Raw genomic sequence first — 13,889 nt, forward strand, 5'->3', positions numbered from 1 at the left:
GACTGAGTAGACATGTTTGGAAAGGAGTGAATAAAAACGTTTACAGAAGAGAGGACTGAGTAGACATGTTTGGAAAGGAGTGAATAAAAACGTTTACAGAAGAGAGGACTGAGTAGACATGTTTGGAAAGGAGTGAATAAAAACGTTTACAGAAGAGAGGACTGAGTAGACATGTTTGGAAAGGAGTGAATAAAAACGTTTACTAAAGAGAGGACTGAGTAGACATGTTTGGAAAGGAGTGAATAAAAACGTTTATAGAAGAAAAGACTGAGTAAACATGTTCGGAAAACATAGGAAAAAGTAAATATGTTTGGAGAAGATAGGAGTGAGTAAATTTTATATGTTTGAATGTAGGTTAATAGATCTGTTTAAAGATAATAAACCTGAAATACTTTACATTATACAACACCAAGTTTTAGTTGGTGAGGTAAATATGAGGTTTAATTCGTGCCGATGTATGGTTTGTTTGTAGTTATGTCACTCGGGAGCTATACCGATATATATAAACAAGATTTTCAAGTAAGGCAGAATTGAAGAAAATAGGTGAACTGGAAAACAGTACCAGTGAGATTATTTTAAACGTTTTAAAAATTGCTAAAAGTTAACTAGGCCTTTTGTTCTAAATGGAAAAAAAAAACTTGACAGATTTAACGATGTATAATAGAAGTTGTGTACGTATGTTTGTTTTAGAATTTTGCGTAAAGGTTATCTACGAATAGCCACCCTTAATTTTAAACTGATAAGAGGGGTAGCTAGTCAACAGCACCCACTGCTAAATCTTGGGCTACTATTGTCTTGGCGATCCCCCGGTGGGTCAGCAATAAGTTTACGAACTTACACAGTGGACAGAGCTCAGACAGACCATTGTGCAGCTTTGCGCTATAAAGACATTCTTGTCTCGTCCAAAATAGTGGAATTTGGTCACCACTCTTCAAGTGCATTTCCAGTCCCAAAATAGAGAGCACGATTATTAGACTGCGGGACGCGAACTGATTAATCTCGGATTCACAGTCTGTTTACTTTAGCCACTCTCCCTCACTTTAATCCAACTCACGCGCAAGCCATCTTCGTCAACTTCTTTATGATTGCACTGCTCACCTCCGTAGAATAAGGAAGGGTCTAGAAAAAGGTGCTCTAAAAATTGACTCCCTCACACCAACCTGGTCAGCTTACGGCGGCTCTTGTCTTGCCCTCGTTGCGCCAGACATTTCCAAGCTAGGATCGGGCTAATCAGTCACCTTCGAACACACAAAATCAATGGATGATGATGAAGATGGGGGTCTTCAATCATGAATGGCGAACCATACACTTTAGCCACCAGGCTACGCCCGGCCCAGTAAAGTTTGCTTTAAGTGCCCAAAAAACGGCGAATGACTGATTTATCAATCTGAACAGTGTAACTTTAATCAGATTGATATTGAGTATAAATGACAGTCAACACATTATTACTGTTTAGCAGAAAGATTAATAGTTGTCGTCGTTTGAAGTTAAGCACAAAGCTACACAATGGGCTATCTGTGCTCTGCCCACCACGGATATCGAAACCCGGTTTCTAGCGTTGTAAGTCCTCAGACATACCGCTTTGCTGCTGGGGGAGGCAAGATTAATAGCAGAAAGATATAGAAAGTAAAACATAAATATGAAAAAGATAAGGTATATTTAGACACACAAATTGTCCCCCGATGGATCAGCAATAAGTTTACGGACTTGTAGCGCTAAAATTCGAGGTTCGATTCTCCTTGGTGGAGAGAGTGCAGCTAGTCCATTGTGTAGCTTTGGACTTAAAAAGCCACAACAACGACACACGAGTTATTCTAGTCTTAGTAAATATTAAAATATCAACAATGTTAAGTGCAACAACTAATAAAAGTGATTTAACCTCTGACCAGATACTCGTTTTGGTTACTTGGGTATGAACTATACAACTTTTAGAATAGAATTGATAGAAGCTAGGTTAATAAGTTTGCTTGACCATCAGCTGGTACAAGCTATGGAAATACGTTTACTTGGTCGTTGAATGACAGAAGTCATGGTGTACTTCTATTTGAGAATAAATTGAAAGGAAAAAGAGGAAAATCGAGTTACATCGGAGTTATTGAATCATAGTATGTCGGCTGACTTGAGAGCAATGAAAGTAGGCTTACTTCAACATGAGGTAAATAAGTTTACATGGTGAGGAACTCATGAATAAATGCTGTTGGGTGTAATTAGTCGAGATTTGACAAAAGCAACTTTAGAATGAATTGACACGAGTGAGATAAATAGGTTTGTCTGGCTGTGAACTGTTAGAGGCAAGTTTAGGTTTTTGCTTAATGATGATAGAAATGTGTGTTTCTTGAACCATTAATTGAGAGATTTCTTAAGAGGTTAGCTGTTAGATTTCTTAAAAAATTAACTGCTACGTTTCTTAAAAGGTTAACTGTTAAGTTTCTTGAGAGGTTGACTGTTAAATTTCTTGAGATGTTAACTGTTAGATTTTTTGAGAGGTTAACTGTTAGATTTCTTGAGAGGTTAACTGTTAGATTTCTTAAGAGGTTAACTGCTAGATTTCTTCCAATATGAATTGAGGCAAATATAGTTGAAAATAAAAGAGGAAAAGCCCAGACTTACTTGGTAAACATAAGCGAGATAGATAACAGAAGAGATGTAATTTGGTTTACTTGGGAAACCTTGCACATAGTGTTCCCTCAAAGAAATCAAACGTCGCTATGATTCGATGAAGCAGCTTGTCCAACAAATTGAAGAAAAGGCTTTATTGAAGCGATTTAAGTAGATTCACTTAGGAGTTAATTAATAGAAGCGGTAAAAAACAGTTGATAGTAGTAAGTTTTCTTTGTAATAATAGATCTGTAATATGCAGTCTTATTCGTTTAGTACCACAGTAGTTTGAGAGCAATCTTTAAACATTTATCCAAACAAATGGTTTGTTATCATATAATCGGGTCACCGATCATACTCGCCATTTCAGTCGTGGGTGGATAAAAATGGGATGGTCAATATGCTTATCGTTGGTAAAGAGTGGCCCGAGAGTTGGCGGTGGGTGATGCTGACTAGCTGCCTTCTCTCTAGAAACGTCCAAACAGATAGCCCTCGATCATCTCTGCACGAAATTCAACAACCAAAAAACAACAAATAATCTATTATATCAATATCAATTCAATGTTTGTGAAAAAAAATATCTTTTAAATACACGAGTAAAATACACTAAAAATTATCATATTTATAAAAATCAATATCAATTATCAGTAGTTTCCTCATTTCTCGAGAGACGGTATTTACAATCGTATTGCATTAGTCATCATAAGAGCTGGGTCAAGCGATGGCTTGTTTATATTTTTCCTGTAAGATTGTGTAAATAAGACAGCAGACGATATTTCTGGTGACAACGCCTTCTCAGATTTTCCTGTAAAACCTACACACAATTTTGTATAGTCGTAGACTATATATTTCTATCTGGCGATCATCTGGCGTAGGGTTTGCAATGCCAAAGCTTTTAATGATTCCCAGGATTTTAGTGGCTCAAATATCGGGATCCTGGGAGGGATGCTGGTATATTTTATATACCTTATATTTTGTCTTAGTCAAAAGTAATTAAATTTTCTGCATTCCTTATCCAACTTAAATTATCAAGAAATAATACCAACACAGGAAAATATACGTAAAACTAAGCACTTACAAAAATATTCTCCATATTTTTAGGGCAGGAGGTGCGCCATAAGAATAACTGTCAAATCCTACTATTCGGTTAGACAAGACTAGTTCAGGAGGTGGCGGTGGGTGCTGTTAAATAGTTGTCTTCCCTCTATTCTAATAGTTCAAAATTAAGGGTGGCTATGCGCAGATTGCCCTTGCGCAGCTTTACGTGAAAACAAATCAACAAGAAATCTATGACTAAGAAGGTTAAAGATAAAAAATAAATAAATTGACTAAATAAAAACTGTAAACAAAGAATAAGAAGCAGCGTTTATAGATACCATTCATATTTAATACTTAAAGTATTAGTTAGTCAAATTTAAAATGCAATTGTACGTTTAATGTGAATTCGATACTCCAATATAGAACTGACGAATCAAGCTGTAAAAACTAATTGGCTTTGCTAATTATTTTTTAAGTTTAAATTTTAAAAAGACTTACTACTTCATTACACCATATTAGAGTCGTTATTTTAAACACACACACACACACATATATATATATATATATACTAGGTTTAAAGAAGTTCAGTAAGATATACAAGTGACAAGGTGGGTTTCTTGTGAGAGTTAAGATGAAACCAGTCTGATTTTATACAAAAGATGGACATTTTTATAAATCTTGAAATATCTTAATGTTAAATGTAGTAATGACTGAAAGGGTTTTTATACAATAGAGAAAATGGCATGATGACATACTATAATACATTGTTAAGTGTAAACTAGTCTGACAATATAAATATGATGGGAAATGTTTCTAAACAATATTTAAACTGATCGTACTAGATGTACTTCCACAGAGTCCCCGAAACTGTTCTGTTTCAAGAGTAAATAAAACCAAAATTAAGAGTAACATTTTTTTATTGCTTTTGAAGTTCATGTGTCATGCTGTGTTGTAGCCTACAGAGTGCATAATCCTTCTCGTTGTTCTTGGCATGCGCACGTTTTACTGACATTACGACAATACAAATTGCAACGTTAAGCGTCCTTTATATGACGTCATTATAGTGTATACTGACTGACTGACAGACAACACCACACTACTATAAAGTGGTGTGAGTGTTTAAAACAGGTGACCTCTCCATGTGACCTTAGGCCCTCTTTCGGGGAAATAACTTATCGTTTAGTGAGTCCAAAACGAATGGGTTCCATGTTGTTGTTTTTTGTCTCCATCTGCATACCAAATTTGAATGAAATTCAATAACCCCCCAGTGGCACAGCGGCATGTCTGCGACTTACAACGCTAGAAACCGGGTTTCGATACCTGTGGTGGGCAGAGCACAGATAGCCCATTGTGTAGCTTTGTACTTAATTACAAACAAACGAACGAAATTCAGTATAAAAGTAATATTGAGCAATAGTGTGAAGCTTAACGAAAATTGTTCTATTTACAGAAACAGCAGAACATTTATATCTATTTTTCAATACCCGCAAGAAATTATTTTTGAAATAAAGACTATAATATTATGTGTTTGAGTTGAAAAGACTATTTCTTTTTACAATAATTTCACACTAGAGGGTGCTAGTTAATTAATGCACACAAGAGTAAGTGTTTTCTTATAGCAAAGCCACATTGAGCTATCTGCTGTGCCCACCGAGGGTAATCGAACCTCTGATTTTAGCATGGTAAATCCAAAGACTTACCGCTGTCCCACCAGGAGACTCACACAAGAGATCGGGGATCAAGAACTAAATTTGATGTGCACTTGAGTTTTAAAATAAGCTTTCACGTAGAAGAACATCGGGGGTAGGGCTGTTGAATGACTACTCCAATGTTCTAAAGCGTCTAAATTGTCTACTATCTTCTGATTTAAAAAAAAAAAACCTGACTTTGTTTTTACTCTCTTAATTTTTATATAATTTCGTTTTATAAGTTTCATTCAGGCTAAAATGTATCACTTAAGTTTTCTGTGTAGAAGAAAGGTACACATTTTCTTTGGAAAAAGACTCCATCCAACTCTGAATATGATTCGTTTTCTTCTTAGCATGTACTAGTACCGTCTATTATGACAAAAAAAAACTTGAGTAGTATGACTAATTTAAAATATTTTGGAAAGATACTCACTTCCTTTTTTTATGATTCTATGCAAGATTGGCGTAGTTTAATCACGTTTAGAGCTCCTACAAACGAAATGTCTGACGTATACACTGTTTTAACAGATTACCGAGCACGAGAAGTTCTGGCTATAAAACACGACTAAGTGCCCTACCCACTTTTTGTATCAAGTTTGTTGCGAAACCTAATTATCCAGCGAACCCATGCAGATGCCGTGGTTCTTGCTGTTCTTCTAACGTCTGAAGAAATGTCTCCTATCGCGCATGCGCATTATGTAATAATTTTAAAACTCTCCGTACTCACTTCATCTAGCAGATAAAGTCGGCCTTTAGAAGACATCCTTAGTGTGTGGTAGACATGTGGTTGATTGTAAAGGTAAGTTTTTATATCTGGTTGCTGGGAAGTTTTTACTATATATTATAAAGTATATATAAATTTTAATAAAGTAAAACTTGTACGACTTCAGCAATTTTTTGGAAAGTAGATAAACGCGTGAACAGGTGAGCTTTATTTGGGCTAGATAAGAAGTTTAAGGTAATTTTAACATCAGGAGAAACTTGATAATTAAACACCATAAAAATTAATTTACTAGTAAAGCGTTGTTCACAAAGTTAGCATTTTAGGGTGTTTGGAACAAGTTGTTCTTTGCACTTTTTCGGATACTCAGTTAATCTTGAATAAGGGCCCGGCATGGCCAGGTGGTTAGGGCGCTCGACTCGCAATCTGCAGGTCGCGGGTTCGAATCCCCGTCACACCAAATATGCTCGCCCTTTTAGCCGTTGGGGGCGTTATAATGTGACGGTCAATCCCACTATTCGTTGATGAAAGAGTAGCCCAAGAGTTGGCGGTGGGTAGTGATGACTAGCTGCATTCCCTCTAGTCTTACACTGCTAAATTAGGGACGGCTAGCGCAGATAGCCCTCGTGTAGCTTTGCGCGAAATTCATAACAAACTAATCTTGAATAAAAACGTCAGTTGTTAATACTGTCGAGATGAACTAGTGTAGTGTTGGTAGGCATACGCGAAAACACCGATTAATCAGTAGCTAAACTTTAGTAATTAACTTTGATTGTTTTAATAAGTAATGAAATCAATTGAGGCGTAAGTGGTTAATAAAAAAGGATCTTATCTGTTCATATCTTCCCAATGTTTCGTAATTGTCTTAGTTATTTGAGAATTTAATTTGGCCTTCGATCTAAATATATGCAAACTAATATGATGTTTTAATTAATACTTTACTGTCAAGTACAGAGTTGAGTAGGTTAATATTAAAACAATTTTGAATATACAGATCAACAAGTCACATGATAATAAAGTCGAGGTATTAGAATGACATTTTATCATTGTTTGATTTTTCGTATGTAGTGTGATGCCCCCCCCCCCTCCAATAAATTGATCGAATTTAGGAAGGGTAAGTAACAGCCCCTTTCGACACAAAATATTCATACACTCAGACCATAAAGATGTGTTCATACTGGGATATTTCTTGTACTTAATGGTATCGGAGGGTTGATAAACTTGGGGCACCAGGATCATCCAGAAAGAGATCCGAAAGAAGTTGTACTCTAGATGTGGTAAGCAAAGTGCAACATTTATAACAGGTTAGAACACACACAGGCCAATGGCAAAAGCGGTCTACGAGCCCCAGGCAATAGCACGCGACATAATCAAGAAGGATCTCCGTATGGAAAGGAAGCCAACAGAGTATGGGTTCACCAAAATAAGGCTTCCAGTCATACATCCTGTTCAGCCGTCGCATATTTCAAACAGCTGGAAAATGAAACGAGTATTCGTGCTATTTCCAACAAAGACATACCAGTCAAGTTGTCGGACTGGACGCCTATGGATTTCTGTACTACTGACTGGTTTAAACGAGCGTTTGGAAACCGACGTCCTCCGATTATAGAAAGTTACAGAGAGGGGGTGTACTTTGGACATATCAGCCATAAGACAGAGCCTTATAAAATGTAAGCTACGTCTCAGGGATATTGTCAAGACGTACCACTATCAGACAGAGCATGACCGGACGTGACGACACGGACTGTAACGACGTGGCAAGGCTCCAAGTTCGTTTTAGTGTAACGTATTCGACCTCTTTATATGTGAACAGAAAATTATCTAAATACAGTGGAACAAATACTTTCACATAAACAAACACATTTTTTTAAACTTCTATAAAAATTAGCGGAAGTTCTTAACCATTTATAGATAACATTATAACATAACTAAAGATTGGTCTTAACATGAAAACCAATCTAAAAGTAATTTAAAAGAGTTTCTTTATTCATGATTTATTTCTAATTTTTCAACTTAATTTGCAATGTGATTTTGTTTTAATTAGTAATTTTCAACGGTTAAATCATTCTTTATTAGCGTAATACTGTTTTTGTTGTTAATATATGTTTCTTTTCCTGTTTCAGTCCGGAAATGGCACAAGTACCCAGTCTTCTTCATTCTGACACGTCATAATGGTACAACGAAGGCTGACATTTTCGTGATGAAAAGTTTTTATCGAATAAAGTGGTAAACAAAGGATAGAGACTAGCTTACAAAACCTGGGTCTTGGTTGTTTACCATTGTAGTTATGTTTTTGAACGAAATGAATCCTGATGGTAAAAAGAAAGTATGATTTAAAGCTAAAATACGTGATTGAAGTATTGAAGTATTGATACCTTACGAACTACACTTTTTCAGTAATGTACTGGATTATGATTCTCAAAAAACGGCACTTTTAATATTTGTCTACTGAAATATACTCGTGGTTGGAAAATAAGAGATTCTATAAGTGTTAATACAAACTTTGAAATAGACATTAGCGCTTAAGTACTGAAAGCCGCTGCTTATGAAATTCAAAATGTTTTCGTCTTCACTTTTTATGTGCAACGTGCTGTGTTTAATTGCACTGATTAAGTTATATTTAAGTGCTAATCGCACCATGAAACATGCTGTATTGAATGTATCTGTGCAAAATATCCGAAATTATGACACTTAAGTTATTAAAATGAATAATTAAAAAAGTAAAACAGTTCAAAATTAGTTTTATTCTTCACTCTAAGTAAAATGACAGTTACGTACTCTCTGGACGTTGCCGATGCTCGCCTTCTTGGATTCGCTAAGTTGCTCTTCAAATGGCGAGGTAGCATCTACAAACTTTTGTACAGAGAAATCATTATTTTTTGCGTGACGTATTTCATTCTCACTTTACTCTACCGGTGCATCTTAACAGAGGAACAGAAAATGTAAGTTTATTTGTTTTTATTAGAATTTAAAATATCAGTAACAGATTTACGAGATAAAAATAATTAAAAACTAAAATTCAGTTTTTACTTCTATTAAAGGCTAGCTATATTGATAATACACTTAAATTTACCAAAACAAATGTCATTTTCTTCATTCATATGACTGGGTATGCAAACAATACGTTTCAGTGTTCGAATGGTACAATTTATGACCATTGTTTGTTTGGAATTAAGCACAAAGCTACACAATGGGCTATCTGTGCTCTGCCCACCACAGGTATTGAAACCCGATTTCTAGGACTGTAAGTCCGCAGGCACACCGCTGTGCCACTGGGGTGCAAGTTATGACACATGATTAAATAAATACAACTACGTTATTAAGAGAACTTGTAAAGTAATGGAATACGTAATCGGTTTAGGAAAACTCTGTTGTTATTGCCTATACATATAAAGAGGAGAGAAACTCGCAGCTTTACGTGTCACACATGTAAACTGTTGCCCAAATATCGAAAACGACAACTTGAAATTGTAAATGTTTAACAGACATTTTTTGTCAATCAATATTTAATATTTTCTATAAAAGAAAGTAATTACTTTCTCTCGTTACAAATAACTGAATGTCATTTTGTAAAGAATACTATAAGTTAATGCCCTTTTGTAAATAATATTATAAGTTAATGTCCTTTTGTAAAGAATACTATAAGTTAATGCCCTTTTGTAAAAAATATTATAAGCTAATGTCCTTTTGCAAAGAATATCATAACTGAATGTCCTTTTGTAAATAATATCGTAACTGAATGTCCTTTTGTAAAGAATATTATTCACTCTCAGAGATCATTAAACAGAATATTTCTTTTGTTATGAACATTAGTGACTTTCAATGATTAATACTTATGAATTTTTTTACCTAAAGGATTATACTTATTACCAATAATTATAAATTACAACTCAATTTTCTCATGAAATGAACACTATTTACTTTTAGTGACTAGTAGTATTTTTCATGTAATGGACACTACTTAGTTTAATGTTATATATTACAACTTTATCAGCCCGACCCGTCAGAAAATGACGGACTGGAGTGTCATAAAAGAGAAATCCGCAGAACATATTTATTTAATGACGTCATATATCATAAAAATTCCAGTTTAAACGCCGAAAGAAGATGAAGCACCCAAAAACCAATAATTTTAAGATTTACAATAAAATTCTATCACAAAGTTTAAAGCTGAAAGTTTATTTTAAATACCATCATTAGTTAAGACTAATAGCAAAACGTTTGGGAGAAATAAGAAAAAAAAAGATGTTTTATCAAAAAAGTAATAATAAAACTAAAAAACTTCACGAAAACCTAACACAAGCATACGAATTATGGTCACTAACCTCTCACTTAGATTTTTTTAAATTTCGCCCAGAACTTCGAAATGTCTACATCAAGCTAAGTATATGGATAAACTAAAACGTAAAACGATCTAAAGTGGAATTCAAACCAGTCTTCGTGAACGTTCGAAGTATTATATAGATGCTTTTGACAACAATATCAGGCCACAGTTTTGTTGCTAAGCGACACAAAAGGCTCAATGCGTCGTCTGTCTTTCAGAGGACAAGTCAGTGATTGTGGTGCTGTACAGGAAAGAAGTGAGGGGGTATGTTAAGGATATCGTGTATTGCACACCTAGAGCAAACATCACGGAGCTATGGACAAATATAACGGACCCCCGCCATCACTGTAACTGTGGACTGAAATCAATGGTTATTAGATAAACTTGTTTGATTGAGTAATTCACATTATTCACATTCAATGACCACTTCTTAGCATATATTTATCATAATGGACTGTACTCATATTCAGTGATTGTAGAACTTTATTTTGATGTATCATGACCATTATCCTATTTAAGTGATTATAAAGTATTATAGAACCATTTTTTTATTGAATGATGTGATTACAAATTACAACTTTATTTTTTTCGGTAATGGACACTACCCATTAAGTGAGAATAAAATAAGCAATACTATTTGACTGTGGACCTCAAACTTGTTTTATTTTATAGAGTATTGATAATGTTAAAATTTAATTCTATATCTCGGCATTTTGTTTTCTTATTAATTTGTTCTTATACTACAGTGCATCACATGATACCAAATTTTGGATGCCAGTATCACATGGTACCAGATCTTGCATGACAGTATCACATGATGTCAGATCTATCACAAAAGTATCACATGACGCCAGATTTGACACGACAGTGTCACATGATGCCAGATCTGTCACACAAATATCCCATGACACCAGATTTGGTACGACAATATCACATCATACCAGATCTGTTACAACAATATCACATCATACCAGATCTGTTACAACAGTAACCCATGACGCCAGATTTGGAACGACAGTATCACATGGTGCCAGGTCTTGCATGGCAGTATCACGTGTCAGACGTTTTCAATGAGCTACTAGTTTTGTTAATGAAATGCCCATTTCGAGAAAAAGGAAAGATATTTCTTTTCATTCAATAATGCATGAAGAGGATAACAAATATATCTTACGTAAATCTTACAAACTAACTAAAAACTGTTTTTATTGGATGATATTGGTAATCTCAACCTGAACGTCACTTTTTGTTCACGTGAACTAAACGGCCAGATCAGATGTCTGGTGTTCAGATACAGCAATATGTAACTGTATTAATAAAATGTTACAAACTAGTACATGCTTGTTGAGTAGTATAGTATAACGTGATAGATGTAAACTGTTACACTGGTACTCTGTTGAGTTATATAGTATAATATGATAGATATAAGCTGTTACACTGGTACTCTGTTGAGTTATATAGTATAACATGATAGATATAAGATGTTACACTGGTAATCTGCTTGTTGAGTTTTAAAGTATAACATGATAGATGTAAACTGTTACATTGGTACTCTGCTTGTTGAGTCGTGTAATACAACATCATAGATGTAAACTGTTACACTGGTACTCTGTTGAGTGTTATAGTATAACATGATAGATGTAAACTGTTACACTGGTACTCTGCTTGTTGAGTAGTATAGTATAAAATGATAAACGTAAACTGTTACATTGGTACTCTGTTGAGTTTTATAGTATAACATGATAGATGTAAACTGTTACACTGGTACTCTGCTTGTTGAGTAGTATAGTATAAAATGATAGACGTAAACTGTTACACTGGTACTCTGTTGAGTTTTATAGTATAACATGATAGATGTAAACTGTTACACTGGTACTCTGCTTGTTGAGTAGTATAGTATAAAATGATAGACGCTCAACAAGCAGAGTACCAGTGTAACAGTTTATCTATCATGTTATACTATACTATGTAAATTGTTACACTGGTACTCTGTTGAGTTTTATAGTATAACATGATAGATGTAAACTGTTACACTGGTACTCTGTTGAGTTTTGTAGTACAACATGATAGATGTAAACTGTTACACTGGTACTCTGTTGAGTTTTATAGTATAACATGATAAATGTAAACTGTCACTGTTGACTCGTATAGTTTAACATAATATACGTATATATGTTTTGTTTTCAGAGCATTTGAAAAGTTCTCCATCTACTGTGAAACTTTCACCAACCTCATTCCACTGTCCTTTGTCCTTGGGTTCTATGTGGCAATAGTTGTGGGTCGATGGTGGCAACAATACATGTCTATTCCTTGGCCAGACAAGTAAGTTTACATCTCACATCTTTTTTGGAGAGAACTTTTTGGTACACATATATTTTTCTAATTTGTAGTGTTTATATTTTGTTTTTTGCAGGATCAGTATGCTTATTTCAGCTTATGTCCACGGTAATGACGAGAGAGGTCGCATCATTCGCCGTTCCCTTGTTCGTTACCTGAGTCTGCTGTCAGTTCTAACTTTCCAAACTTTGAGTACTGCAGTTAAGAAAAGGTTTCCATCACTGGATCATTTAGAAGAAGCAGGTTTGTAAGAGTGTTTTATAGAATTAAAAGGTTGAGCCGTATTCTACTCATTATTATTATTATCATTGGTTGTAGTAGTAGTAGTATATGGTTAGCTGTATTGCGTATTTTAAACCAGAGGTTCTTAAATCATCAGGCTTGTGTACCACTTTTTGTTTTTAAAGTACAAACCTAGGCCTAATCGAAAAACACACACACGGAAAAACTTAACAGTTTAACACTTAACCGTTAAAGGGAAAGATGCCATTTTTTTATGTTGCAATTACAGAATATGTGGTACGAGTTTCGTCAATTTGAAGGGAAGAAAGCACTGGCGAGTCTCTGCAGGCGGAGGGCGAGCCTATGAGTTAGAATATTGTGTATATGTACGCGGAAAGCGCAAATTGAGATTATTACAAATTACATATTTTTTAAATTGATTTTTTAGCATTCAACCGAGCACCAGTGGTACGTGTATACCACTGTTTGAGAACCCCTCTCTTAAATCCATAAAACTTAGAGATGTGTTACAGTTGTAACTTTTTTTTAATGCAAATAGGCCTCTAGTCTGAGTTTTTTTCTATAAAGATTAGCTAACAATTCCTTCCTGTTTCCAATGCCAGTTTGTCTCAGACGTACGGAACGTCTCACCTGTTTATCGACCATGTGTTTGCATGAGATAGAATTAGCGTCAAAATATGTGATACAAAACATGGGGAAGGGAGAATAATATAGCTCAAACTGAATGGAAGGTTCATTACATAATCCTACACATTGCTAATATTAGTATTTTGAAGTGTCACACAGTGACTACTGAGGGTATAAATAATGGTTAGAGACGGCTTGAATGGGTAATGAAGAAAAACTTTAATATAAGTTTAACATAACAGCAAATGTACAACAGGTACAAGATGATAACAAAACCTTGTCGAAACGTTGTACATTTGCTGTTATGTTAAACTTA

The 13,889-nt window shown here is 34.8% G+C and overlaps 1 protein-coding gene across 3 annotated transcripts in view; it reads left to right on the plus strand.

Annotated features, from left to right (window-relative positions):
• Window positions 1-204: 204 nt before the first annotated feature.
• LOC106478691 (bestrophin-2-like) overlaps window positions 205-13,889 on the plus strand; it is a 30,962-nt gene continuing 17,277 nt past the window's right edge. Inside the window, exons 1-4 of one of the 3 annotated variants that reach the window (XM_013939251.2) lie at window positions 205-325; window positions 8,169-8,987; window positions 12,554-12,688; window positions 12,780-12,946. In XM_013939251.2, coding sequence (XP_013794705.1) covers window positions 8,809-8,987; window positions 12,554-12,688; window positions 12,780-12,946 — 481 coding nt within the window. In that variant the 5' untranslated portion in view covers window positions 205-325; window positions 8,169-8,808. Of the gene's footprint in view, window positions 326-6,068; window positions 6,124-8,168; window positions 8,988-12,553; window positions 12,689-12,779; window positions 12,947-13,889 lie in introns of those variants that run through there. The other 2 variants (XM_022382340.1, XM_022382341.1) reach the window with 2 other exon arrangements.

This window comes from Limulus polyphemus, unplaced genomic scaffold, assembly GCF_000517525.1.
Source record: "Limulus polyphemus unplaced genomic scaffold, Limulus_polyphemus-2.1.2 Scaffold241, whole genome shotgun sequence".
Taxonomy (NCBI): domain Eukaryota; kingdom Metazoa; phylum Arthropoda; class Merostomata; order Xiphosura; family Limulidae; genus Limulus; species Limulus polyphemus.